This window comes from Cyphellophora attinorum (genome assembly GCF_001299255.1).
Source record: "Cyphellophora attinorum strain CBS 131958 chromosome Unknown Contig4, whole genome shotgun sequence".
Classification (NCBI taxonomy): Eukaryota; Fungi; Ascomycota; class Eurotiomycetes; order Chaetothyriales; family Cyphellophoraceae; genus Cyphellophora; species Cyphellophora attinorum.
The window spans coordinates 523937-550548 of NW_017253232.1; the positions used below are offsets into that span (position 1 = coordinate 523937).

The window sequence follows — 26612 nt, forward strand, 5'->3', positions numbered from 1 at the left end:
GCAGAATACGAAGCATTCAGAACTTCGACATGAGAGCAGCCGATTTACGGCTTATAGCCTGCTGGTCTGCTAACACTTGTGAAGTCGATGCCTCCAGCTGTAGCTATAATCGTGCTGGAAGCAAAGCCATACTATCGGGCTTGCGTCACGGCGGGTATCACTGCTATTCTTACAAGTCAATCTAGATCTCTTCCAGCCATTTCACAACACGTTCGCGGGCCTCGAAGTCGAAAAGCGTCCCTACGCTTTTTGAAGCCGACCAGACCTTCGCCTTCCCCCTGAGTCCTCTTCTTTTACGCTCTCCGTGACATCTTTTTTAGAGCCGTTGGTTGCCTTCTTCTTTGCTTTTGGTACATCTGCTTCATCTGGCTCCTCTTCCTCCTGCTTGACCTTCCGCTTCTTCCCATTGACAGTCGGTGTACCCTCGCCATTGACCGCATCGTCCTTCGCTGCTTTACCCTTCGGCGTCTTCTCCTTAGCTGGTGTCTTTGCCTTGAGCTTCGGTCCTTTCTCCTCATCAGCAGCTTCAGCTTCACTCATCTCTTTCGCCACGGGTCCGGTCTTCTTCTGAACGCTGGGAATGACTGCAGACGTCCGGCCACCAACAGTCAGGAACATGATCTTCTCTCCGTTCGGCAGCGTCTTCGAAGCATCTTTCTTTCCCTTGCCCCAGCGATGTTTGAACAGCCAGTCCTCGGGAAACTTTTCCGACTCTGCTAGGAGATCACAAGCTGTTTTGCAGATGTAGTGGATGCTCTTGTGAAGCTGTACAATCTGATCGTCGTTGAGCGTGTTTGCATATCTGTTCAATTTTCAGCTTCGTCCGACAGTGACCTCGAAGTGCCGTGTGGGAGGCATACTGCTCTGGATGCATTTTGGCATTATACATGATCTCGTCCCCAACCCAATTACCAATCCCGCTGATGTTTGCCTGGTCAAGCAGCATGGCTTTGATGGGCACCTTCTTGCTGGCGCACTTCTCCTTCAGCCATTCTACGGTAACCTTATCGGCATCAACAACAGGATCTGGCCCGTTCTCTTTCAGCGGAGAGTGCTCTCTGATCTTGTCGCCAGGACAATCGACCAGCTTGATGCGCGCAAACCGTCTCGAATCAACAAAGGCCGCCTCAATCTTCTCCTCGCCCTTGCCAGCTTTCGTCTCCAGATGAAACTTCCAGTACTTCGGTGGCCATTCCTCGACTTCTTCACCAGGCTTGGCTCGGTAGTAGTATGAGTGCTCGTTCTTGAACTTCAGCCATCCGTTCATGCCAAAGTGCAAGACCGGGTGAGGTGCTTTCGCCATCACCAGCCAGAAGTACTTCCCTTGCTGCCCGGCATCTTTGACTGTGTTGCCGATCATGTGCTTTTGGAACTGTTCTCCAGTCGTGTCGTATTTGCTGTCGAATACATTTTTGTCGTCAAGTGCTGTGCATGCTGCTATGGTCTTGCCGACAAGGTTCTTGCGGATGAAGTGGACTGCCCGGGCGATTTCAGCTATTTCGGGCATTGTTGCGGTCAATACTCGCAGGTCTAGAAGTCGTAGTGGGAGCTGTGTTCCCGATCTCCAAGGCCAATAGTCTTACACAGAGCCAAGCAGACTCAAGGTGAGAGTGATAGATCGATTGCTGTAGCTGTGGCGGTGGCAAGTGCAGTTTACATAGTCATGCCGCTACAACGATTGCCTGGAAGTCGTTGCCAAAGGATGAAAGGCATAAGTCAGCAGAACAAATGGCAGTAGCTGTGCAGTGACTGAGTCAATGCCGAGATCGAAACCAATTTGTCCCAAAACGCGTCAATACCTGAACGCGCCGCCCAATCATATCTACCGACGTCACCAGCTAAAGATGCTCGAGGTCGCCTGCACATCGTCCTTCACTCCATGACCTATACTGCGACTATCGAAGCCTCATTCAGTTGCAAAGGAACAGGAACAGGAACAGACTCTTGCCACTCACACTACAGTATACCAGGTACACGTAAACCCCAGAACAGTCCCAAGGAGTCAGGCTGAGAGCCGAAATCGAGGCAAATCGCATTACATCCAACACCACCCTCATGTACCAGAGATAACGTACGACCACCGACAAGCTGGCTTGGTTCTGGACCGTCTCGACGATAACATCGTCACCGCCCTCGTCCTCGGCATCCACGGCCTCACCAGCCCGTAAGCCACACCATCGAGCCCGCCCGCAACTCACTATGTCCGAACCGACACACCCACCACCGAACCTCACGCCCGCCTTCTGCTTCCACCCTTCCGCCCTCCGGCAGTTCCTACGCTCCTCCCGCTCGTTAATCGACGATCCAATAAACAACTCTCTCAATAATCTGCTCACACCCTCTCACCCGTCCGGATCACCAACCACCACGATCCGCACAGGCCCAACACCACACACCCTCCCCGACCCCCTCTGCACGACTTACCTCCATCGAGTCCTCTTCCCGTCCTGGCACGCCCGCTCCCAAGTCCTCACATACTGCGCCAGCGTCGCTACCTCTCCGGACCCAGACGATCCCGAGGCAGTGGAAAGAGAGGTATTTAATCGGCGTGGTCAGGAAAGAGTGGTGGACGAAAGGCTGGATCCGTACAGCGGGCGGTTCTTCCCTAAGGAGGCAAGAACGGAGGCGCTGGCCGGCGTGTTGAGGAACGAGGAGGGGGTGGAGCGCATCGTAAGGGAAAGGAGTTGGGGTGTTGTAAGGGGGCGGTGTGAAGGTTTGGACGGAGTGATCAGTGGAGATGGGAGCAGGAGTTGGCAGGATGAGTTTGAGAGATGGAGGAGAAGACGGGAAGAGGAGGGAGGAGGGCGGTAACGCACGCGTGCGTCGAATGCTGTTATGTTGGAGTCGGCGAATGGGCCGTGTGATAGTACCTAAGAGATGGGGTTGATCGTGGAACGGTGTTTTCGACCAAAAGTCACAGCGATGTCAGCATGCATAGCAGGCCTGGGATACACGAAATTAATGATATAGATTCCACTCATCCACAATGATGCATCCCACACTTGATTTGTTCCGTATCCAATGCAATGATCTCGCAAAACGCAGCCATAATGTCAAACGCCGATCTAATGCTTGTTCATATGACACGACCTACCAGCCTCCTCCACTCAGCCCAGCGATGGCAGCGATCCTCTCTGTGTCGCCCATCGTCTTAGCCTTCTTCTTGCCCACGTCGCTTTCCACTTTCCTGTATGTAGTGTATGCAAGTGTTTGCAATGGCACTCCCACGAGAGTCGACCAGTGCCGAAGCATGTCTTTGACTTGCGTTACGTTAACGCCATTGACCACCTCCTCATCAGGCTTGCCGGTCGCGTGATCACCGTTGCTCATCTGTACATCGTCATCGCCATCCGCCAAGAGATCACAGTCTTCTTCATCACCAGAATCATCCGACATGGAGAAGTACGCCTCATCGACTCTCTTCTGCCACTCCTTCTGTGCTCCAGGGTTGCTCGCTGGAGTGACAAGCTCTTCTGCTCTCGTCTCAGGCAGAATATCCTTGACGTCGTCAATCTTGATCTGCCACCGCCGTTCGTACAGCCACCCGGACATGCCATGACTTCGACGTAGGCTAAATCATTTCCAGTATCCTTCGGAGCAGCACGTCTGACAGCAGCGCCAGGAAGCTTCGACTGGCGGGCAGGCTTGAGCTTGCGGACGAGATTCTGTATGTTGCGGAAGCCGTAATAGCGAGCGCATTTGAGAATGATCTGGTCGGAGGCGTCCAGGAGCTGATACTCTATCACATCTGCATTACGGCCACGCTGAGTTTGGATTCTGCTCCCAGGATGTCGTGTTTGGTGTGTGAGTAGGACGTGGTGTAAGTAGCCGCCAGAGGTGCCTGCTTCTGGATTGGATTGCATCGTGGTCCTTCTGCTTGGGGGAGAAAACAGGAAACGCGAGAGGCGAGCATCAGGGAAAATTGGTCGATGAGCCGCAGGTACTGGTCGTAAAGGTAGTTGTGATAGTACGATACCACGAGCATTTGCCAGCGACAAGAGCTCACGAGACGTGATGACACAGTCCACATCTCTAATTGCGTCCCCAGGTGTTGAGCCGTCCCACCATTTGTTCGTCAATTCTTCTCGGCTAGCTTCCAGCTTCTTGTCAAAGCACGGCATAATAGCCAAATGCCAGATCTGCGATGGTTGAATGCCAAAATCCTTGCTCAGAACCGACTTTAGCAGTACTCCGGACAAAGCCTGCGGCGACTTGAGCCCCGAAAGATGCGGGAGGACATGCGGATGTGTCTTCTCAGCGTAGCATATCCAGCCTGGGCAGGCAGATGTGAGGAGCGGCTTCTTCTTGTCGTCGTCGACCATGGCTTGATCCACCTCTTCAGCGCCCAAAATTAGGCATGCCTCCCGCATTCGATTTGTATCTATCACATACTGAAAACCGCTGTTGTGTTGCCCACCTATCCGCAGGCCCTGTGATCCGCTCAAAAACTGTTCAATCATATAGCCCGCCCGCTTCTCGGATATGCCATAGGTCGCCGCAATGCTCGCCCGTACCTGTGGGCTTACGCTTGCCACGAAAAGTTTTGCCTGTGGGCCAGGCGCATTGTCGGCTGTAGTGTGACCATTGATGGACGGTGATAAGGCATCTAGCTTGAGTGCCGGGTGCGTATCGAGTGTGTTCAGCACTTCGGTATGCGACTGCAAGGAGACAAGAACAGCCTCAGCAGAAGTTACACAGCCCGAGCAAGCCAGGCAGTCTGTCAGTGAGATCGAGGCCGGCGCAGGATTCTGCGCTTGCACTTTGTCTTCGGTTGTGACTTCGTACGGATTGTAGTCTTCTTGCTTCGGTAGAGTCTCAACAGGCTTAATACACGCGACGCCAGGCGATATGAAGTCGTTCAGGTCGTCCGAGGACAGGATCGCGCTCATATCGCGGGGTGGTGTGGTTGTCGAGAATCTGGCTCACATTAGGCCGTTCGTGAACAGGTTCTCAATCTGAGGAGAGCGTCCAAGGTCTAAGATGCGCACACGAGCATTGTCAGTGCAATCGCGGTCGCCGCATTAATAATTGCCACGAGAAATCCGACTTCGGTCGCGCAATTGAGAAAGCCCCACTGGCGTCACTGTGGAGAGTGCGCTAGATAAGGCAAAACGGTCTTTCTCCGGTTGGTTGGTCATTGGGACTATTCACTGCCTGAGTTGAAGAGCCTTTGTGCAGGACGCAGCTGATGAGAATTCACAAGGATGCTGGTACATGAAAACATCGTTATGACAATCGTACCTCACCCATGATTCCATCAACTCTCGACGGAAAGGTGACGAGCCAGAGCTCCGGCCACAGTCAAGTCTTCAAGCGATCACTTATCCCAATAACGACAGCTATGTGTTTGAGAACTCGTCCACGCGTGCGCCTAACTCTTCTGTATACGCAGCACAAGATACCCAAGCAGCCTATACACCACGATAATGCTGATCAGAATACCAACCCATTTCCCAATATGCTTATCATCGTGAGCATAGTGGTACGCGTCAAGTACGGCCGTCCCTCTGATCTTCCCTTTCGCAGCCAGGTCGCTCAAGTACATGCACTGTGCCTTTCCGTCAACTCTAGCACAAGTATAAGTGGTGTCTCGAAATTGATTGACCCTGTTGCACCTGTTAGCGTGAATATGTAAAGGGGAGTCCCAGACCGGGAGACTGATCCCTCGGCCGAATCAGGTTGCTAGGAATACGTACATCATGCCCTGGAATACATAGGCCTGGTAGTCAATGTAGTGGAAAACGTATTTCCAGAAAACGTTCAGACTTCCCAGGTCAACCAGGAAGCCTCCCACAGACATCCAGAGGCCATTGGCGAAAGCGGTGACTGCCAAAGCCACCACAAAGATCGGCGCAACGGATGTGACGAGCACCACCAGTCCCTCAGCAGCCAGCAAGTCCAGAAAGAGCCAAAGCAGATACCAGAAGAAGCCACCGGCGCTGGACCGAAAATTCGATAGCCAGTAAGTGACCACCGAGAACAATAAAGCGATGAGGAACAGGAACGGTAGTCCGATCAAGAAGTTCGCAATAGTAAACGATAGTGGTCCATAGAGACCATTCGCACGTTCTTTGCGGAATGTCTGAAGATCCTCGATCATTGGCGGGACGTAAGCGACAGCCATGAAGGACATGAAGGCACCACCGAAGAAGATGGCGTTGATGAAAGGCTGGATAGAGGTTTGCTCATATGGCAGCCGAAGCCAGACCGTGCCCATAAGGATGGCCAGGCCTAGATACATGGCTATCCGGGTTCCATAGGTCAACAAGTCCCGGTAGGCTTTGATCCAGTTCCGATGCAGGAGAATAAGGGCTGCTCGAGAGCTACTTGCTGTCTTTGACGAAGAGGTCACACTCTTCTCGGGGGGCGACTGTACTGTCGTCCGCTCAATCAAGCGTTGGTTCTCGTCTGAGGACTCCCAAGCATCATGGACCTGCTGAAGTTGTTGATCTGCACGGGCTCGGTCTTTCGCGAAATCGGTGTTGACGTGATCCAGTAGATACTCTGCAGGATTGTAGTGACCAGGGATGGGGCGGCCAATGCGCTCGAAGTATGCTTGGGTCTCGGAAGTCGGACCTTGAAAGCAGGTCTTGCCAGCGGAGAGGAGCAGAAATTGATCGAACAAGGCAAAGGTCGAGCTGGACGGCTGGTGGATGGAAGCGATAACGATGATGTGGTGCTGTTTTGCGACATCAGAAATGTAGGACATCACCTCACGACTGGCCGCTGAATCTAGCCCGCTTGTTGGCTCGTCGAGGAAGAGAATTGAAGGCGACGTCACGAGCTGACTCGCAACTCCGAGACGTCGCTTCTGTCCACCGCTGATGCCCTTCTGCAATGGTGTGCCGACGATCGTGTTTGCCTGCTGATTTAGACCAAAGGCAGCGATAAGGGAGTCAACCCGGTTGTGGCGTTCCGCAGAAGATATCGTCTGGCCTAAAGACAGTCTGGCTGCGAAATCCACTGTTTCCCTGACAGTCAAGCTTCCAATGAGTGCGTCTTCTTGTTCCACGTAGCTCGAAGCCTGCCTCAGCATTGTGCGATTCGCTCGTTGACCGTCCATCATGATGTCTCCAGCGACTTGGGCATTGCTTGCCGCTACACGATGGGCTAGAGCGTTGAGCAACGTCGTCTTCCCCGAACCTGACGGACCCATCAACGCTAGGACTTGTCCAGCTGCCACCAAACCATAGCTTGAGGTCAGTATTGACAAAGGCTGTTTGTTTTTGTGATCCTTGACCGTCACATTTAGGTTCCGCCATGAGAACGACTGAACTGTGTTATTTGTCAGGTAACGAGCGAGCCCCGCCTGGGCCTCAACGTCGTAGCCATTTGCCTTGTCAGGGCTGGGAGACACCATTGCTGACGAAACTGTTGTTAGATGTCAAAGATACGTAGATAAGTCCAAGGAATAGGGTGTAACGTGTGTACCTACACCAGTAGCAGATGGACGAGAACAATTCAGCCTCTATATATCGAGCCAGTACTCGCCGTACACATATTTCCGAAATGAAGAACAAAATTGTCTTTCCGATCCCAGCATATGTAAAGCCCGGCGATCCAGTTCAAGGGCTGCCGTACTACCAACAGCGGCCATTGTCGAACGCGATCGGTTATCGTGGTTCTCATTTCTCGCCGCCGGAGACAGAAGCAGCACCTGCATGGTGATCTAATCGTCCACACAGACAAGTTCAGAACTGCCTCTGCGGTACTGGGTTGATGTTGACAGAGCACCAAAGGGGGACCATGCAGAGGCAGTGATCGCGAGGCGAGGCGAGGTCGCCGAACAGGGTCCACTGACCCCACAAGAAGCCCGTAAGGCAGCGCGTTCGTTTCAAATTCAGGCGATCTCAAATGAACCCCGACTGCCGGGCCTGGCTCTGTTGTGCGCTCTCGGGTGTCTGCCTCGAAAGCAAGTTGGACAACGGGATGTGTACCTGGGTATGAAACAACACAACTAAAGAATCTTTTGATTCGATTTCAAAGCAGTTGACCAACACCAGAGTCAGGCACCTTTGGCAGCGGCGACGTACACTTGGATTATCCAAGTTGACCGCTTCTTAACAGGGACAAGGTGACACACTAAGGACCTACAGCATCGTCCTTTCGATCTCGCGGGAATCGCATACCCAGCATTGGATGGCATAAGAGAAGTGGAAGGGCACATCTTGCCACGTTAGGTGAGTCTTCAAGTTCAATTTGATCATTCCATCGTGAAAGCCGATCATTCGGCATCTACAGAAAGTCTGATGACCACGCAACTGCCTCGAACCTGCGAGGCTCGTCAGAACTATGAATTGCCTGCCTTGCCAATCGCCATTCCATACCTCTCCAACACCAAATTTGTGATTAAGGCAGCTCATATCTGATCGGCTGCTCCATCTCAAATGGTCCCCTTTGCTGCTGCTGCCGTCTCCTCTGGTTCTGATCTGCGTACCAGTCATGCTCTACAGGCTTCGTACTCTGCCTAGATTGCCCATGCAACTCCTGCGGCTGCTGATACTGCGGGTGCTGTTGCAGCTGTGCCGGCCTCTCCCTCTCGTGGCTGGGAGCCCTGTTCAGTGTCGACACTGGAACTGCAAGCCCGGCAGCGTGACTCCCATGGGACTGCTTCTTTCCCGGCAGGTCCCCGTACGCCATATCATCGTCGTCGCTGTTGCTGTCTGCTTCGGAAGATGACCACGAGCCTGAAGAGTACGCCCGTCGTGATCGTTGAAGGCCTGAAGGGGGTGGCTGAGCACTGGTGCTGCGAGGACGGGTCTGTCCTGTCACAGGCATTGAGTTGGCCCGAGGCATCTCAGGTGGAAGCATTCCCGCCTGCCACTTGCCGGTCTTCATGTCGTAGTGCATGGTCGGCTGAGACTGGAGATGGCCCGGTCCTGGCGGTGGTGGCTGTTGCGTATACGGCGGAGGTGGTGTCTGAAATTGTGGTGGTCGTGCCGGCGGCTGCTGAGGCCATGTCTGGGTATTTGGTGGTCGTTGGACTGGCGGCTGCTGATGATGTTGAAATTGAGCCTGATGAGGGGTTTGCCACGGTCCTGGGCGAGGTGGCGGTTGTTGATACAGTGGTTGAACAGGTGGTGCGCTGTTAGGGCGTGGTGGACCTGTTCTCGGCGGCGCAAGAGAGTGCTGTGCAGGCCGCTGGGGTCGATGTCGAATTTCCGAGTCGTCTTGGTGATGATGATGATGGTGGCGACGCCGTCGTCGTTCTGCATTCTGCTTTGCTTTGTCTTCGTCTTTGCCAAGCTCGTTGAGCACGTAGCCCGCAGCAAGGATTTCAAGTCCTCCGAATATGACCATAATTCAATGCGATAGTCTGCAATGGTATCGATCTGGTTTTGGTTCACTATACTAACAAGAAGAGGTTGAGGTAGAGTGTTCTAAAGCCACGAGCCGTCCCTCGTCGGCTTACGTGGACAACATTTGCTTGACAGGGCACTCCGATTCAGCTGACTCCTCCTCTGGCGCCACCCCAAAGGCCCCTGGAAGTTTTATCCCAAAAGTTCTGCGGGTGAGCGGCTTGGGCTTAGGCGCTTGGCGGTCCCGTCCTGCAACAAGAGCCACTGCAAGCCATCGTACATTGTTCGTTCGGCGCAAGTACAGGCCCATTCTGAGCAGATCGAGCGCTTCAAAGGGGTTTGCTATCAGCACGATTGAGATAATGAGCACGCAGCCCAATGCTTTCAGTCTCGGATCATCTGCTAAGTATATGGCTCTCGCCTTGTGGCAAAGAGATCAGTTCTCTCTTCTGGTCTTAAGCTCTGATTTATAGACAGTATTCCTGGGTCAAGATGTCTGCTTTACCACTTGTACAGAGGATGCGGCCTGGAGCCTCTGGCGGATCATTCAAGTAAGTAAGACTGAGCCATCTCGTCAAGGGATGTCAGCTGCAAAGAGGGACGGCATCAACGGACAAGTTGGCTGCTTTGCCGAGCTCGTTGGTGGTAACCTGGCTCAAAGACACCAGTACCCTCGGATACTAATCCAGTAGGCCATATCTCAGGTGACAGCGCGTTTGACAACAACATGGCGCCTTGAATGCCAAGCACTTAATCGTGCTTTTCAATATTGCTTCGGTGAAGTCGTGTCAAGTTGGGTCAACCCGGTGTTGCTCCAGGTAACTGTGCATTACCGCCTGTCGAATTAAACCGACGCCCGTTGCAATCGTGCACCCTCGCTGTGACAGCTTCGGTGCGAAAGCCACTGCTCTGCACAGTTTTCGGAAGCAATCTCGTTCCCGTTGACGGATCCGCGCTGGTTCAAATCCAAATCGAACAATTTCAGGTATAATCGCCAGCAGGCGTGTGCATCAGACTACCCATCATCCAGCGAATGCTCAGGCGGCCTTTGCGATGGGACGAGAGGCACACAGCGGGCCTTACCTGGCCAAAAGCAAGCAGAAGAAGCGCAAGTCGACCTCAAAATCCGATACCGAGACCTCTACAGAGGCTGAATCAGAAGATACTGGTGAAGACGCAGCAGTCGCTGACACCAGCGAGACCAAAGACACCGCGATTGTAATAGACGTTCGGAAAGGAACTACCAGTCACAATTGGTAAGTGATCTTTGGTGGAAGGTAGAAGACACAAACTGACATCGCATCTTGTAGCCCAGAGAAGGACAAAGCGCGCACGCATCCTATCACAAAAAGATGTCTGAAAGCGTGCCATGTTGGTGTATGCAGGATCTGCCATCATCTCGTTTCAGGGAAATATGGCTGCGCTTCGTGCAGAACAAAGAGAGACCAGCTGCAGTACACCAAGGTGAAGCTCACCAGCAACGATGAGGAGACCTGAGCACACAGGTTGCGGCTTTCCGAAGCATGATGGACATAAACAGTTCGTTAGCGATCCTGGCTCGAGGTCAGACAGGGTGCACAGGAGCACCCGCACCCAGGCTTCCAGGCAAATTTTGGCATACTCTCATTGTCAATGTAGCGAGATCTGCCCAGCGATCGAAATCGGCTTCCTTCCATCACTCGTGGCGGTCCTTTCAAGCTGACAAGGCCATGCGTAACCAGCAGCTCCTGCTTTCAAGTCAGCGGCCTGGATCCCATCTGCTCCTCTACTTAGTGCTGAGCCTTATAGGGCCTCGGTCGTCTCTTAAGCAGAAAGGAGAGTCGTTCAGCGACCTCGAATGTCCTTCGCTTTGCATGTTGGGTCCTTGTTCCTTTAGCATGCTCACGCAGCTTGAAACTGCGCTCACGTTACACAACCTAGCAAATAATCGTTGCTGAGTTGGCTCGTGAAGACGTTTTGACTATTGCCATAGTAATGGGATGTTTTGTGACTGCCACATACAAAATGAGCAAACAGTGCAACAGGGGTTGGAAGCTGATGGAGTCCTCACGATCCAGGTCTATTAGAGTTGCTTAAGTTCCGATTCCCTAGTGCTAGGGAGCCCCTGGAAAATTGATAACAAGTCCATTAATTCTTCGAGGACGCCAGCACACAACAACATCAACCGCACACAATTGCATATGCTGAGCTGGTGTGCTATCCTTGTCGTCACTCATATCTACGACTCACAGAACCGTCTGCAGAGAGACACAGCATGTCTCACTTTGCATTGGCAACGAACGGCCCAGAAGATGTCAATGTCGGACCTTTGACACCAATGACTCCCAATTTGCTTTCCCCAGATCAGACGCGCCGGGGCAAGCCACCAACCGACGATCTCGAAGCTTAAAGCAAAAAACGCGAGATGCATCTGGGTTCTGCAAAGTCCGGCGCGTCGCCTGGGTCATCCTTTATTTATCTTGACCACCTTTCTCATCCGTCTTCTCGAGCTGAGGGCAAACCGTTTGATTAATCTGTACATTATTTCTTGGTTTCTTTCACGTCTCTCGTTCGTATATTTACACACAACTCACACATAATGAAGTATTTCGCGATCATTGCAGCGTTCGTTGCTACGGCTTCTGCCAATCTGCCACTTCTTCAGCTGCCTCATCCGCCGGCACGAGCAGTTGCGCAGCCCAGCCGTAAAAATCCTCATCTCCATAGACGGACTGCGCTGACAATTGTAGCATCCTTGACGCATGCAAAGGCACAATCCAGGGCCAGATCAACAGCTGCGCAACAAATGACTGGGGCTGTCTCTGCACCCAGTACATCAATCTGTGAGTCCGCAGTCTCCTTCCTACCACGGTTTCCGGCACCGTCCTACCGGTCCTGCGATCGGACCACGTCTTGCTAACAGCTGTACACAGATTGACATGCTACAACAACTGCCCTGGCGACACGGGTGTAGCCTCAGTCCAACAACAGAGAGAACAGTACTGCAACTTTGCGAGCGTATATAGCTCCTCAACGACGAGAATCTCCGCCGCTTCAACGACTGCGAGCTCAAGCGCGACATCGTCCAGCGATGAGACCGCCCAGACCGGCTTCGCTTCTGCTTCCGGTTCCCAGACTGCCGCCTCAACCAGCTCTGACAACGCCGCAGCCGCCGCAACACAGATTGTCGCCAACATTGCATTCGCTGCCGGGGCCGCCGCTTATATGTTCTTGTGAAGAGACTGGACGGGCTGTGTATGTTGCAAATAATCAGGAGGTCCGGCCCAGCGAGGAGTTGCTGGGCCTTGCACAATGGAAGATCCTGGTACACGTCGGTACGGTGCACATAGTAATGGATCTGACTTCCCCGGATGTATCTCACTTTTTAGCTCTTTTCCTCTTTGCAGCGGGTGTTGCAGTCTCATCGGCTTTCTTGCGCTTCGTCTTCGTTGTGTTGCGGCTAGCCGCTTTCTGGACTGCCGGAGGCGGGGACGTCTCAGCGTCAGATGTGCCTTTGCTATCGGTAGCCTTCGAGCTGGCTTGTTCGTTCGCCAACTGGATTACGCTGTCAACAGGCCCTGCCTCCAGCGCTTCTCTGCTCGCTTCATCGACCACATCGAGATGTTGCAGTACAAAGCTGGCTTTTTCAAGTTCCACCATTTGCGTCCCGTCCCCAAGACGCTCCCTGAGATCATATGCACGCTTGAAGAGCTCACTGTACTCCTTCTTGTCATACTTCAATTTCGTATCCTTCTTTTCGGGCACACACCAGGCGAACAACTCATCCTGAAAGAACACAGCATTGTTGGGATCATAGACGGACAAGACGAGAGCTCCCGTTGCTGGTCCTACACCTGTCAATATGCATGCTGCGTCTAGTGCCGAAAGCGTGAGTTCAAGCGCCTTCTGACTTGTCGTAGTTGCGTTGAGAGACGAGAGCAGCTTGGCGGCTTTTTCTGTAGCTTTGGTTACAGTACCTGCATCGTTCTTCCGAACCATTGATGGCAGAAATGGTCGGTTCTGGCCGTGTGTGCTGCCGCGAGAAGTCAGTGTCCTGATCGAACCCGAACCGACGTTCACTCGGGGCTTCAAAGTAGTTTGATCGCGACGGCATCCCGCTCTCTTCCTGGCAACTTACATCTTCCACTGGACAAGTCTCTCTAGCTCAGCAAGACTCATACCCCTAGCTACTTTGAGAGCATTCGGCAGCTCTTCATAACGCCATTTGTCCCTCACTTTCGCTTCGAACAACTTCTTACTATTCTTGATTCTGCTGTCGTATACCTCGTCAATAACATCAGGGTATAGCAGGAGACAGTGCTTCAGCTGCGCCTTGGAGATATTTGCTGCCGTGATCGCCATGGCTGGAGGCACACTTGCCAGTGTCGGCTACATGGAAGCTAACACCGGCATGCTTACGGGCTCAATAAGCCTGAGTAATTGTGTCGTTGACGTTGAGCCGCTGGAAGACGAGGCTCTACATCAGCCTTACAGTCAACCGGTCGGCTCGTCCTCGAACCTACTAGGTACATGTACATGTCCTGCAGTTCACGTACGCGCACGGCCCAGAGAAAGTTTACAGCTTGCGACAGGCGTGAAATATGGCGTCTATACTACCCAATGGACCAGGCTTTGTCTGCAATGCATGCCGAGCAGCCCACAGAATTCCACCGTCGAGCCGATCGTTCTCGAAGCCGATTACCGTTGCAGTGCGTAGCAGGACAGCAAGGAGACCATGGACCGAGCGAGATGTGCGGGGGTCAGTTCAGCGGCGCGTGGCAAATCGAGGATTCTCAACGACATCTAGTACGCGCGCAGACCGGAACGAGACTCTTGCAGCTAGGAACGCCCCAAAACCACAACCGCAACCACCACTCAATCCTGCCCACGAGCTCGCTGAGCTACAGAAAGCCGCTGCAAGCATAATCGACAGCAACGAACATGCCAGCGAAAAGGATGTGACTACTCTACTCAGACGAGCGGATCAGTACGCAAGATATTTGATCTACACGGAGGATGGAAGCGACGCCAGTGAAGTGGTCGAACAGCAGTCCTCATCTGCGGTCAAGACACCCAGTCAGCTTGCACGGCAAGCTTCTTCATCCATCCTTGAGGACCTTGACGAGGACGACGCGCTGCGCAAGGCAGCGAAAGGAGCAGTCACAGCTCACGACGCCGAGTTCTCTCTCAAATTCCGCCGCGAAGCAGTCTCAACTCTAGCCGAAACACTCTACAACCTCCTCCGCGCCCCAAATGTCACTATAACCCGTTCCGCCCTGCGCGCCTACACCTTAACACAATGTCTCCTCGGCAAGCCCGAATACCTCCCCGAGATCTTCGACCTCTTCGTGTTCAAGACCCCTCCCCGCTTCACCTGGCTTCCCTCCGGCGCGATCCCCAAAGACCTAGCCGACATCGCCCTCGCCGCCGCCATCCACAAGCGGGATATGGGCCTCGCAGTCGCAATCACCGATACCACAGTCGGGACTTCAGCCTACTGGACACAACGCTTTATCGACAAAGCCTTGCCCAAACTGCTCGCCATTACGGTCTTTCCCTTCACAGTCAACACCGCCGCCAATTGGGCGTCCACCTACCAGAACACCTTCGAGGTCTCAGAGGCCAAGAATATGGCGCTGGCGGCTGGTTTTGCGTACATAGGGACATTCGGCACGGTCGCATACGTCGCGGTAACGACGTGGAGTGATCATCATGACCGGGTGCATTGGCAGTCTGGCGCGGGGCTGACTCAGAGGTGGTTGAGGGAAGATGAGCGGGCATTTCTGGATAAGATCGCGCAGAGCTGGGGTTTTGGGGATAAGAAGATGCATGGGTTGGAGAGCGGGCCGGAGTGGGATGCTCTGAGGGATACGATCGGGGTGAGGGTCATGGTGCTGGATAAGACGGAATTTATGCCAGGTTTCAATTAGAAAAAGCCAATCCGGATTGTGTATGGAGGTTGAGTATCGCTCTGTGTGGGGGACTTGGCTGAGTGGCTGATTGCAGTGAGGTCTTGCAGATGTCTGTCACTGCATTAAGCGTACTTTTGGGAAGTCGTCGAAAACCCTCGCCCCACAAGGTAGCAGTGCATGCCACTGTAGCGTGGCAAGTCCGTCGACTCGCGTTCGGATGGTCGTACGGAGAGTAGAGTAGAAGTTGGGGGCAGCGCCGATTCTTATACCTCTGATCAAAGTGAAGGTCCGGTGCTGCCCGAAATGATGACTCCGCTGACTCGAGCAGGGAGTATTCACTGTTCGGTGTATGTGTCAGGGGCAGGTGCTGCCTGATGTTATTCACTCCGATAGGCAGGGGCTTTATGTTCTGAGGTAGCAGTGAGCTCCTTGCTACATTGTCTTCCAAAAAAAGCTGTCTGAGCTTTGGCCGACAGTAGTGATGGTCGGTACTCGAAGTATAGCAAATGTTGCCAACGAGAGGCACTACAGCCGATGACAACATACGACTAGAAGGCAGAATACGAAGTGTGTTCCATGAATATGACTTGATTGACTCTGCTATCCATGTGCATCTTTGACTGCACGATGCTATGCTAGTGTCGAAGCGAGAAGCCACATTCCGTACATTGTGATGTTCTCTGCCTTCTCGAGACTTCAGTCGTGCTTTGACGGACTCAATCTAATGAGCCCGCTCTGGCCCGAACGGTGACGGACGCTTAGTACAATCTCTTGGGAGGACTCATGGTAGCCTTGATGACCAAGCTACCGACATTCTGCCAGCCCTTCTTCAACAATGAGACAAGGTAGTTGATGGCCAACATGATGTTGGAGATGAGCTCATCCTCAGACATATCGACATTGCCGATCGCGACACCCAAGCACAATACCTTCTTCAACTGGAACTTGATCGTGCTCTTAACCTCAGTAACCTTGCCCGCCAGATCCTCAGCATGCGAGATCGGAGTCGGGAACTTGCCAGCCTTGGACAGACCAGGACCCAAGAGACGAGGGATCTGCTTGATAAGAGCCTCAGAGGCGACGAACGCATCGTACTTGTTGGCGAGCTTCTTGATCAGCTTCTTGTTCTTGTTGAGCTTCTTCAGATCGTCGGAGGACATGGCGTCGATGCGTGGTGCTTGGCACGGTCGATATCGTGCTGGTCACCTAGGACGCAGATGGCCATGCCCGGGCGAGGGACAGTCGGGAGCTTGATGGTGCCGGAGAAACGCTTGTCACGTTGGGGATCATAGTTCTTGAGGCCGATTTGGAGCTCGACGGTCTCGAGGAAGTTGCGCTTCTTGGTGTTCTGGGAGTAATCGAGTAGTTCTGCAGGAAATCTGTTAGTGGCGTTCTTTGAGGAGGGGAGGGTAGGGAGAATGGTGATGTCGTACGCTGGACGTTGGTCCGCACTCCGGCGACTGTGATTTTGGACATGGCGATGACAGTCTTCCAGAAGAATTTAGGTAATTCTTATGGTGAGGCGCTGCGGATGAACGTGGTGAGAGAAAAGAATGAGGGTTGGAGTCGACAGAAGTCGTCTTGAATATTGGGGAGTGGCGGTGGTCGAAAATCTTGGCACTGAGTCACTCGGCTAACCTTCCTCTGACACCGGTGTTTGTAACGGACTCGCTTGCATGGCGATGTGACTCTGCAACTACATGCCACGACCTTGATGATGATCAAACACGAGAAGCACACTGTGAGTCACCTTATAGATCTATATGAGTGTCCGTCGTTGCCACGCGAGCAGCGCTATCGCGAGGCCTCGAGTCTCTCTTCATGCTTGAACAGGTTGAACCACTTCGCTGATCATGGCTGTCCTGTCCCTCCATGTACTGCCCAAGAAGGTCAGCAATGAATCGCAATGGGAGAAGTTCGTCGGCCGCACGAAGCCACTTCGATTGCAGAGCCTGAAGAATGATCCCAAGTCATTTATCTCCAAGTACGAATCAGAGGTGAAAGAACCCTTGAGCTTCTGGGTTGGAAGACTCAAGGACCCAAAAGCTTGGACTGTGGTCATGGTCTCAAGTCCTGAGAAGATAGGCGACGATGTCGATGCCTTACTTCGAGACGATGTGGAGTGGGTGGCATTCTGTGTCATGGTCGATCCGAGCGTTGGGGATGAGGTGCGGGAGAATACCTGAAATTCCTGTGATCCTGCTAATTACACGCAGGCTGACGGCGACAAGCCAGAGGGAAAGGCATCAGCTGACTGGTTCATGGCAGCAGTCTGGCTTAAGGATGAGCTACGAGGGAAAGGGGCGGGCAAGCGACTCGTTCAGTGTGGCATCGACACTGCCCGGAAAGCAGATGCTGAGAGAGACTTCACCGGACGTGTCTGTGTGACGCACGTCGTCAAAGGGAATGAAGGCGCCATAGAGTTGTACAAGAAAGTGGGATTCCAGTTGACCGACTCCGAGTCGTTCGTGGAAAAGGATGGCGTGAAGCATCACTCGTACGAACTCAAGATGGCTTTGTAGACCGACTGACAGACAATGCCGTCGAATACTCGGAGCGCGTCAGATCGTTCAAGCAGTCATCGTGTCATCTTCGCTTCTTCATGCACGCTTAATGTATGCCTGATATGAATCGAAGAGCTCCTACACCGCAAGGAGATCCCGTCGCTAAAAAGAATAGCGTGCTGCTCGAACTCGAGTGCCAGTAGGTGTCCGCAGTGAAGAAACATTGAATGCTGGGGCTTGTGCAGTTGTGGCGTTCGCTGAAACTTGGCGGGGCAGAGTCCACTAATTCCGGCCTAGCGTACAAAGGCGAGATAATGCACAACGAGGGTGCATGCCTTACTCTTCATCACAGATTCAGTCTCTTCGCGTATTACTATCTCAATCCCATCGCGTGCGCCCACACATTGCCTGGCGCCTTCTGTAACTCTCTGGTAAGCTCAAGAACTCATCTGCCTGTGACCATAGGCTGCATTCCAGAGGAGGACAGATGGCCACACATGCCACCTGCTTCAGCCTCCCAGCGGCTTTAAGACAATTTGCTAAAGCGAGCACACAACCTCGTGCGCATTTGTCCGGAGTCTTGTAACGTCTATATCGACAGCCTCGATCCGTCCACGTCTACACCGACAGTCCGACGCATACTGACCCGGCTTTACCACAGACCGCTCCCCAACCGATTCCTCTCATACACCGCAACCATGGGTTTGACATTTTCGAAGTTGTTCGATAAATTGTGGGGGAAGAAGGAGATGCGCATCTTGATGGTCGGTCTTGATGCTGCCGGAAAGACAACTATCCTGTACAAGCTCAAGTTGGGCGAGATTGTGTATGTTCTGCGCCCCGCCCTGTGGTAAATGTTCGATCTAACAATCTTCAGCACCACGATTCCCACCATCGGTACGTTGCATCGAGACACAACCGCCAAAAGGACGATACTGACCGACACAAGGCTTCAACGTTGAGACCGTCGAGTACAAGAACATTCAGTTCACAGTGTGGGACGTGGGTGGGCAAGACAAGATCCGACCTCTGTGGAGACACTACTTCCAGAACACACAGGGAATCATCTTCGTGGTTGATTCCAACGACAGAGATCGTATCGTTGAAGCACGAGAGGAGCTTCAGCGTATGCTGAACGAGGATGAGCTGCGCGATGCCCTTCTGCTGGTCTTCGCCAACAAGCAGGATCTTCCCGTACGAGGACTAATCCCTTTCTGAGACACTGCTAACATGAGACAGAACGCAATGAACGCCGCTGAAATCACTGACAAGCTTGGCCTTCACTCTCTGCGACAGCGTGCATGGGTAAGGATTCTCCTTCTTCGCCTTCTTCGCCGAGGGACATTTGCTGACACGAATTTAGTACATCCAATCCACCTGCGCTACATCCGGTGATGGTCTTTATGAGGGTCTCGAATGGCTCAGCAACTCGCTCCGCAAGGCTGGCGTCAACTAAGGCAGATCGGAATCAAGCAGCGCTCGGCCTGGATATTCCTTGACATTCCTTCGAGAAAGGACCTCGACTGTTGTCTGTCCACTAGCCACCGCATCCAATCCACACAATTAGGAGCATCAAGCCGCAGTCATGTCCACGCTGCGCTTCAGCCGGCTCCTTGACGAATCCTTCTTAGGAAGGGAGAGGTTGCAAAGAAGTTTGGGGTTGTCTTGCGGTCTCTTATTGGGGAGTACTCTATTCCATAGTATGCGTGTCGGTACATTGCGCATCGGGGTATGAAGCCCTGCAATACTGCAGATGATGTCTCCGATTCAAATGATAGAATGTGACTCTCAAAGACAAATATCTCGTCTGCCTTGGATTTTGTGAAAGCCTTCGTGTAGCCAAAACTAACCGACGGAATGGTGTTTGCCTAGTCACGGGTCTGATAGAAGAACACTGGGACTCGGCGGGAACTTAGTATATTTCTCCACCTCGTAGCGACTCCGCCGCGCCGGATGACGACGAGCTGCAGCCAGGAACCACTATAATGCGACTCGAAGACCTAGTTTCCAGAAGCAGTACACCCACATCGGTGCTTTCAGGCGCACATCTGATATCACTGCGATCAGAGGAGCCTCGGTGCTTGTAGATATCTCCTTTGCTTCCAGCCGAACGAACGACCAGCCAGATCAGATCTGTTGCGCACCTTCACCAGCAGCGCATCGAGCAGCACTTCAACACAGAAGAGATACACACAATGCCTGGTCCACCGCCACCTCCTCCGCCTCCTCCGCCGCCGCCCGGTGGTATGGGAGGGCCACCTCCGCCTCCGCCCATGCCAGGTGGATCGGCATTGCCAGCGGCTCCTCCCAAAGCCGTAGCCAAAGACAGAGTATGTCACACACGCACGTGAAGCAGGAGCCCGTCTTTCGAGGCCTTGTGAGACCTGACTTTCAGCGCACTTCAACTAACAAACGTGTTTCTCTCTTCTAGGGCGCACTCCTGGGCGACATTACAAAGGGCCGGAAACTGAAAGCCACTGTCACGAACGACCGATCTGCACCACTGGTTGAGAAGAAGGCAGGCTCAGGAGCACCACCCGTTGGAGGGGCGCCTCCAGTGCCCGGCATGCGAGCGCCATCGAGCCTTGCCCCGCCTGTGCCCGGCGGAGGCAACAGAGCACGAAGCAACAGTGATCAAGGCTCCGGCGGAGGCGATAGTAGTATAGCATCGGCACCACAATTGGGAGGACTATTTGCAGGCGGCATGCCAAAGCTGAAGAGAACGAGCGGAGGTGTTTCTACTGGAGCGGATGGGCCTCACTCGGACTCAGAAACCTCCTCTCCGGCAGCACCACGAGTTCCGACCAACCGTGCACCACCAATACCGGGCCTGGTGCGACCTAATTCTATGGCAACAGTTCCCAGAAGCGGCGGAACAGCGCCCCCACTTCCACCTGGTGCTGCGCCAGCAATACCAAGTCCACTTGCTGGCCTCAAGAAGCCGCCACCACGGCTTGTTCCAAAGCCTTCGTCCATCGCCAATCTTGCAGCTGGCAAGCCACCACCACCACCTCCATCGTCAAGAAAAGTGAGCAGCACAGGAGCACCTCAAATACCTTCATTCGGGGCACCGCCTCCGCCGCCTTTGCCGACATCATCAAGCCCTGCACCACCCTCTGCTCCTCCACCTCCGCCAAGCAGTGTGAGCCAGCTCCGCCATCAGCTCCCCCACCGCCACCTGTCCCATCGGCGAGCACACCTTCGTCTGCGCCACCTCCGCCGCCCCTCCCACCTTCGAGCACACCATCTTTTGCGCCTCCTCCGCCGCGTTCTGCCACCATCGAGCACTCCCTCCTTTGCTCCACCCCCTCCGCCACCACCTCCACCCACATCGGCGTCGACGCCTTATTCGGCCCCTCCACCACCACCGCCTCCACCGCCTTCATCTTCTGCCCCATCTCTAGCTCCGCCTCCGCCACCTCCGCCACCGTCACAACCTGCGAGAGCAAGTCCTGCACGTTCGTCACCACCTCCGCCCCCATCAGCTCCGCCAAGCTCGAACAACATGGCGATGAGAGCAGCAGCCTCGGCAATGGCACGGCCGTCATCAAGTCATCTAGGTGCACCACCTCCACCGCCACCCGACGCACCTTCGTCACCACAATCACCAAGCGCGTCATCATTTGCCCTTAACAGGGGTCCGACTAACCCAAGCTCATACACGCTCACCAATGGAAATGCAGGAGGCCAGTCACGATCGGGGTCTGGGACGCAAGCCATAAGTGATTCGAGATGGAAATTCCAAGCAGACACACAATTACCTCCCCCAAGACAGTACACTGGTGCACCGAAGCGATATCGAGCCGGACGAGGAAGCAGCGTACCGCTGGACGTATCTAGATTCAGCTGAATAGAACACTATCCACTGTTGAAGCCTTGAGAATATATGAGAGATCCTGCATCACTGCAGATGACGCGACAAAATGGCTTCCACGTAACTCCATGGAACCCGTGAACAGCGTCCTCCAGAGCGAAGAATAGCGATCCAGGAGCTGAGGCATATGAGTAGGTAAAGATGAAGACACAAGCTGCCAAGGGATCATCGCCGTTGCCCGGGTTTTCGAAAAGAGCCATCACCACTTCACTGGTCAGCAGTGATTGAAAACTCACTTTCATTTGCCCTTCACTCGTTTGCAGGCCCTGTTGCCTGTATTTAATCCCCGCAACTATTCCTCCGCCCACATTTCTTCTCTTCCCTGCCAACAACCATTCGTGTTAAAAAGCTGACCTTGCGAGTCACGTTTTGCTTGCGTCTCACACACGAAACTCGACCTACATCGTCAAGATGCCGATGACATGGGATGCCGAGGCGGATGCCAGAGTATGATACCCAGCCGCATTGGTCTTTTGATGAGCAACTCTGACACTTCTTCTAGATGTTCGCTGCCGTACTCAAGACGACTGATGTCAAGCCAGAGGCCGCCCGCATTGCTCCTCTTATGGGTCCCGGTATTTTAATCCTTCTACTTCGTACACCTGTTGATGCTGACCCTTTCACAGAATGCACAGCCAAAGCAGTGTCTCATAGATTGACCGCTCTTCGTAAGAAGGCGGCTGAGCTCGATGACGCTGCCCCGGCTACTCCTGCAAAGCCGAAGGCCGCCAAGACTCCCAACTCGAAGAAACGTGTCAAGACGGAAGACGACGAAGTTGCTGAGGAGGAGACACCTGTCAAGGCTACAGCAAAGAAGAGAAAGAGTAACGCCGCCATCAAGAAGGAGGACACCACAGATACTGTCGAGAATGCCACCGAGGTCGCTATCAAGGCTGAGGAGGCTATTGGCGATGCTGGTGCTGTCGAATCGTCCACCGTCGAAACTCCGGTCCGCAACCTTGGTGCTCCGACTCCGGCTACTACTCCAGTCCCGGCTACTCCAGGTGCAGACTCCGCCGTCGCTGAAGCCGAAGTCTCCGCTGCTGAAGAGGCCGCTGCTACTCCTACCGTCACTCCCAAGAAGAAGACTCCCGCCAAGAAAGGCAAGAAGGCCACCAAGGCTGCCGTGGAATCCACCGAGGAGGGCGCTGTAGCTGCTACCGCAACACCTACCAAGAAGCCTGCTGCTACGAAGAGGGGTCGTGCTACACCCAAAAAGGCTGCTGTGACGGGCGAGAATGGCGAGGTCACTGAGCCGGCTAGTCCTGCCAAGAAAGGTCGTGCACGTCCCAAGAGCGCCGCAAAAGTCACTCCCGAGCCCAGTACTACCCCAGAGCCCGCCACAGACGCCGATGCCGATGGTGAGAATGGTAATCCGAACGAGGATGTCGCTGGTGAAGGCGATGATGCTGAGGCTGGCAAGAGCACCGATGGCGACGTTTCTGCTTGATTGCTTGGTACATACGTCAAGCTCACAACAGTGCATGGCACGGACACCACCTAGGTGATATGAAAGCAGCTTTGCGGGAGCATGGTGCGGCGTAGGGCGAGATCGAGCGTCGCGGCTGCCACAATGGCCGCTTCGGTAGCTTCTTTTGCTGTGCGCTCTCGATGTGTTCTGGACACGATGTCGGGTGCTGCGCAGTATCCTGGATACGATCACCTTCATTGAACGAAATAGCCGTCCGAAATCACAGACCACAACACCGGGATCTTGAACGATAAAGGAAGCCTTGATCATAAGTCAAAGCAATAAAATTCTACTCAATAATTTCCTTCTTTGCATTGCGTCCTCGGTGAATCAGTCAACCCCAGACTGCTACACAGACTCTGACGCTCGCAATGAATGCACTGATGTCGTGACACGTTCCGCGCTCGTAACTCGACAGGCTTCCGTTACGTGCATCGTAGCTACTGCACGATCGAAGCAAAAAGGCAGGCTTGCACTCGTTGAGCTGCAAACCCCAGCCAGCTTGCCCTACCAACTGACCAGCGCTGCCTGGCGCTGACTATGGGTCTCGCCTCTTGATCTTGACCATCGTCATCATCCTCCTCATCGAGGGCAGAGTTTTGTAGCAACACCTCCACAGACACCGCTACAGAAGAACTTCTGCGGTGACCATAAAGTGTGAGGGAAAAAGGCGAAGCAGAAATTCGATCTTGAAGGTCGGGAACGACAAATCGGACATGGTGAGCAGAACGACTCGTAGCAAGCCGCACGATGGCGGAACCCCCTTAAGTGTTAGAATATAACACCTCTACTGATGATAGAGAGGAGAAAGAAAAAAGTTGCGAATGCGCTTCGAAGTTTTGAGGTTCGTTGTTGCGGGTGGAGATTCGTGCTTGGCGTTGCGACTCGATGCAAATGATTCACGTGACTTCGTTGACTCAAGTACTCTCTGCAGATTGATGATGCACTTCTTGTCAGAGGGCAGTAATCTTGTTCCTCACCATCGTCAGCAGAACTTTGATGATTGGGAATCCGTGTCCTGACTCATAGCAGGTACCGATGTGCGATCTCGATAAATTGCGCCTGGGCGATGCGATCTCACAGGCGGCTTCAGCAGGCGGCTCATGCCAATTGCACAACAGCAGAACCCAGCTATTCGAATCAGGCAATATGCCAGTAACAACCAGGCTCAGCTATCCGCAGGATTGTTATACTTTCAAAGACCTTGCTACTGCGAAGCACAGTGAATCCTTCCGCAAGGACATCGAGCAGCGCTGCCGTGTCTGAACCGGCTTCGGTGGCCTTAAACCTGCGGCTGGCACGTGGAGCGGCCTTTCACCCCACGGCCCAATGATTCGGAATCTTTGCTTCAGCACGCAGTGCTAGCAGTTTCTGGTTTAAGCATGCCAAATATCGTCGCATGCGGCGCTGAAGACGCGAGAACAGACGAGTACCAAGTTGTACCCAGTTATCTCGAGCGAATGGGGGCCGCTCGCAGTGCTAACTAATTCCATCGCTAAATATTTTGGCAGTGGAATCTGGCAATCTGGGAAGTTACGATTGTTGTATCAAGTACGCCAAGTCGTGGTCGCCTTTTTGGACTGTTCGACTGCTGTACCGAGTGTACGCTTGTCGACAGATCAAGTAGCTGGTCCACCTAACTTCTCTTCGCCTCCAGTGAGACAGTCAGCAATGCTCCACCTCAATACCCGCGGGTCGCATCTCAGACCGGGTTTCATGGTCAGATATTAACTGTTTTGGTTAATCGCAAAGCTTCCCTCACTCGTGTCTGGGGACTTCTGATCTACAGACACGCAATGCCTCCCGAACCACATGTCGCCCCGAAGTATAGCAAGGATCCCGCCATTGGACAGCTCAAAGCCACAATCCCAAACCTGCGCACTACGCCTTGGACTGATTCCACTTTCTGCTACTGTATCGAGGTATGACGCAGATGTGCGATACTCGCTTCAGGGCCATGGATTGGAAACGTGCGGTGTATAGGTAGGACGACAAGCCGTGAGGCGCGGTCGTGTTCCTTTGGCGGCCATTATTGCTCTTTCTAAAGCATTTCCTAAGCCAATTGTGCCTGCGCTTTCACCCATCTGCTGCTCGTTAGATAGAATGGCAACCACACCTCCACTCTCACAAGGCAAACCGACTCCTTCACCCACACTGAAAGCCGTCGATCGGGCACCACTCACCCCACCGCCAGAGCCAGCAACAGACTCATCCACGGTCGGCCTTTGTATCGCGCACTACAACGAAGACCTCACTTGGCTGCAGCCATTCGCCTCGAACACAGTCGTATACAGCAAAGGTCCGAAGGCACCTTCGCCTAGAACTTTTTCGAGGACCGTGCCTCTGCCTAACATCGGCCGTGAAACTGTAAGTTGTCATGCTCTGCCCTTTCCCCTCCCAAGCCTCCATACAATGTTGTCGCAATACGGTCTTTTCTGAATGTGCTTGCCTGGTCAAAAACACCACATCGCTCCGTCACGACTGGCGAGCGAAGGTCATATAGACTGTGGGGACCTGTCATATTCCTTCAATCCGTAAAATGTCCAGTAACGGCACAACAACGCATCGATCCCATCTCTGCTTCGATGCTTTCCACTACAGATTCCACAACGACCTCAACTCAGTTATGCCCTTGCTGCAAAATTCCTCATCTGGTCACCCGCGCTATTCCTGGGCATAACACTAACGTCACCAGCACACCTACCTCACCCACATAACCCAAAACTACGCCTCCCTCCCACCCGTCACTCTCTTCCTACAAGGCGACATCCACTCCGTCAACGAGGGTACCCCCGCACACACGGACCTGACCCTGAGCGAGCTCGTCTCGCAGGCCGCCGAACTTGCCCCAGGCGCCGTCCTACCTATCGGACTTCTGCACAAGTTCTCTTCATGGGACGCGATACCATATAAACCCGACTGGGTGCGCCGTCGTGGCGCTACCTTGGTCCGATCGAAGTACACGCCAGGCCAGTTCTGGACGGATGTGCTCTTTCCACAATCGAAGTTGTCTTCGTCTACCTCATCCTCAATATCGGGGTCTGATAGTTCATCAGCTGACTCAGCTGCCATCCCTGATTCTGTCACCGAAGATAGCCGAGCGTCCTCTACATCATCACCGGCGCAGCCGGCCTCTGCCTCCGCTACGGGTGGCCTGCCACAAGAAGTCCGCTTCGTCCAAGGCGCATGCTTTGCCGTAACCAGGGAAGCCATCCACCGACGACCGCACGAATGGTGGGAACGGATGTTGAAGTGGTTCAAAGAGCTCAATGAGATGAACCCTGAGGAAGGCCATTATATGGAGCGGTTTTGGTGGGCTGTCTTTGACGAGGAGGTTGCTGTTCTGCGGTAAGGCATGGGCTCCTGGTTGTTAGCAGGACGACACGGCGGAGGCTTGCGATGTCAGGTGGCTGTGTGCATCGATTTCAAGCGTTGTGGGGCGTTGTGTGGGCGTGGATGCTAAATGATGCCGCGGTCGCTATCCGGCACCAGTTTCGTGCCTTCTGTTCATCAACGAAGGGTGTTATCATGGCGAGCTGGAGGCACGCCCACGAACTACGCCTCGATGTGGCA

The 26612-nt window shown here is 53.6% G+C and overlaps 14 protein-coding genes across 14 annotated transcripts; 8 read left to right on the top strand and 6 right to left on the bottom strand.

Moving 5' to 3' along the window:
- Window positions 1-240: 240 nt before the first annotated feature.
- Window positions 241-1507, bottom strand: AB675_6289 (Formamidopyrimidine-DNA glycosylase; the record flags this gene model as incomplete). Its single annotated transcript, XM_018146568.1, has 2 exons — window positions 241-802; window positions 861-1507. 2 exons carry the CDS (start codon window positions 1505-1507, stop codon window positions 241-243), a joined length of 1209 nt encoding a protein of 402 aa, XP_018003909.1.
- Window positions 1508-2199: 692 nt separating this feature from the next.
- On the top strand, window positions 2200-2811 carry AB675_6290 (uncharacterized protein; the record flags this gene model as incomplete). The annotated part of the gene is made up of 1 exon (XM_018146570.1): window positions 2200-2811. The coding sequence occupies one exon, from the start codon at window positions 2200-2202 to the stop codon at window positions 2809-2811; it is 612 nt and encodes a 203-aa protein (XP_018003801.1).
- A 279-nt stretch (window positions 2812-3090) lies between these two features.
- Window positions 3091-4889, bottom strand: AB675_6291 (Cytosolic Fe-S cluster assembly factor nar1; the record flags this gene model as incomplete). The annotated part of the gene is made up of 2 exons (XM_018146571.1): window positions 3091-3519; window positions 3567-4889. The coding sequence occupies 2 exons, from the start codon at window positions 4887-4889 to the stop codon at window positions 3091-3093; spliced, it is 1752 nt and encodes a 583-aa protein (XP_018003665.1).
- Window positions 4890-5371: 482 nt separating this feature from the next.
- On the bottom strand, window positions 5372-7360 carry AB675_6292 (ABC transporter G family member 12; the record flags this gene model as incomplete). The annotated part of the gene is made up of 2 exons (XM_018146572.1): window positions 5372-5606; window positions 5697-7360. 2 exons carry the CDS (start codon window positions 7358-7360, stop codon window positions 5372-5374), a joined length of 1899 nt encoding a protein of 632 aa, XP_018003988.1.
- Window positions 7361-8349: 989 nt separating this feature from the next.
- AB675_6293 (uncharacterized protein) lies at window positions 8350-9300 on the bottom strand (the record flags this gene model as incomplete). Its single annotated transcript, XM_018146573.1, has 1 exon — window positions 8350-9300. The coding sequence occupies one exon, from the start codon at window positions 9298-9300 to the stop codon at window positions 8350-8352; it is 951 nt and encodes a 316-aa protein (XP_018004055.1).
- A 1052-nt stretch (window positions 9301-10352) lies between these two features.
- AB675_6294 (uncharacterized protein) lies at window positions 10353-12515 on the top strand (the record flags this gene model as incomplete). The annotated part of the gene is made up of 3 exons (XM_018146574.1): window positions 10353-10555; window positions 12029-12121; window positions 12212-12515. 3 exons carry the CDS (start codon window positions 10353-10355, stop codon window positions 12513-12515), a joined length of 600 nt encoding a protein of 199 aa, XP_018004060.1.
- Window positions 12516-12656: 141 nt separating this feature from the next.
- On the bottom strand, window positions 12657-13640 carry AB675_6295 (uncharacterized protein; the record flags this gene model as incomplete). Its single annotated transcript, XM_018146575.1, has 2 exons — window positions 12657-13311; window positions 13417-13640. 2 exons carry the CDS (start codon window positions 13638-13640, stop codon window positions 12657-12659), a joined length of 879 nt encoding a protein of 292 aa, XP_018003860.1.
- Window positions 13641-13879: 239 nt separating this feature from the next.
- Window positions 13880-15208, top strand: AB675_6296 (uncharacterized protein; the record flags this gene model as incomplete). Its single annotated transcript, XM_018146576.1, has 1 exon — window positions 13880-15208. One exon carries the CDS (start codon window positions 13880-13882, stop codon window positions 15206-15208), a length of 1329 nt encoding a protein of 442 aa, XP_018003930.1.
- Window positions 15209-15948: 740 nt separating this feature from the next.
- AB675_6297 (60S ribosomal protein L10a) lies at window positions 15949-16666 on the bottom strand (the record flags this gene model as incomplete). Its single annotated transcript, XM_018146577.1, has 3 exons — window positions 15949-16367; window positions 16397-16558; window positions 16624-16666. 3 exons carry the CDS (start codon window positions 16664-16666, stop codon window positions 15949-15951), a joined length of 624 nt encoding a protein of 207 aa, XP_018003729.1.
- A 377-nt stretch (window positions 16667-17043) lies between these two features.
- AB675_6298 (uncharacterized protein) lies at window positions 17044-17712 on the top strand (the record flags this gene model as incomplete). Its single annotated transcript, XM_018146578.1, has 2 exons — window positions 17044-17358; window positions 17407-17712. The coding sequence occupies 2 exons, from the start codon at window positions 17044-17046 to the stop codon at window positions 17710-17712; spliced, it is 621 nt and encodes a 206-aa protein (XP_018004120.1).
- A 680-nt stretch (window positions 17713-18392) lies between these two features.
- Window positions 18393-19150, top strand: AB675_6299 (ADP-ribosylation factor; the record flags this gene model as incomplete). The annotated part of the gene is made up of 4 exons (XM_018146579.1): window positions 18393-18520; window positions 18572-18591; window positions 18914-18999; window positions 19058-19150. The coding sequence occupies 4 exons, from the start codon at window positions 18393-18395 to the stop codon at window positions 19148-19150; spliced, it is 327 nt and encodes a 108-aa protein (XP_018003667.1).
- A 739-nt stretch (window positions 19151-19889) lies between these two features.
- On the top strand, window positions 19890-21327 carry AB675_6300 (uncharacterized protein; the record flags this gene model as incomplete). Its single annotated transcript, XM_018146582.1, has 3 exons — window positions 19890-20024; window positions 20126-20722; window positions 20797-21327. The coding sequence occupies 3 exons, from the start codon at window positions 19890-19892 to the stop codon at window positions 21325-21327; spliced, it is 1263 nt and encodes a 420-aa protein (XP_018004074.1).
- A 652-nt stretch (window positions 21328-21979) lies between these two features.
- AB675_6301 (uncharacterized protein) lies at window positions 21980-23018 on the top strand (the record flags this gene model as incomplete). The annotated part of the gene is made up of 3 exons (XM_018146583.1): window positions 21980-22015; window positions 22071-22143; window positions 22195-23018. 3 exons carry the CDS (start codon window positions 21980-21982, stop codon window positions 23016-23018), a joined length of 933 nt encoding a protein of 310 aa, XP_018004145.1.
- Window positions 23019-25142: 2124 nt separating this feature from the next.
- AB675_6302 (uncharacterized protein) lies at window positions 25143-26391 on the top strand (the record flags this gene model as incomplete). Its single annotated transcript, XM_018146584.1, has 2 exons — window positions 25143-25406; window positions 25735-26391. 2 exons carry the CDS (start codon window positions 25143-25145, stop codon window positions 26389-26391), a joined length of 921 nt encoding a protein of 306 aa, XP_018003681.1.
- Between the last annotated feature and the right edge of the window lie 221 nt (window positions 26392-26612).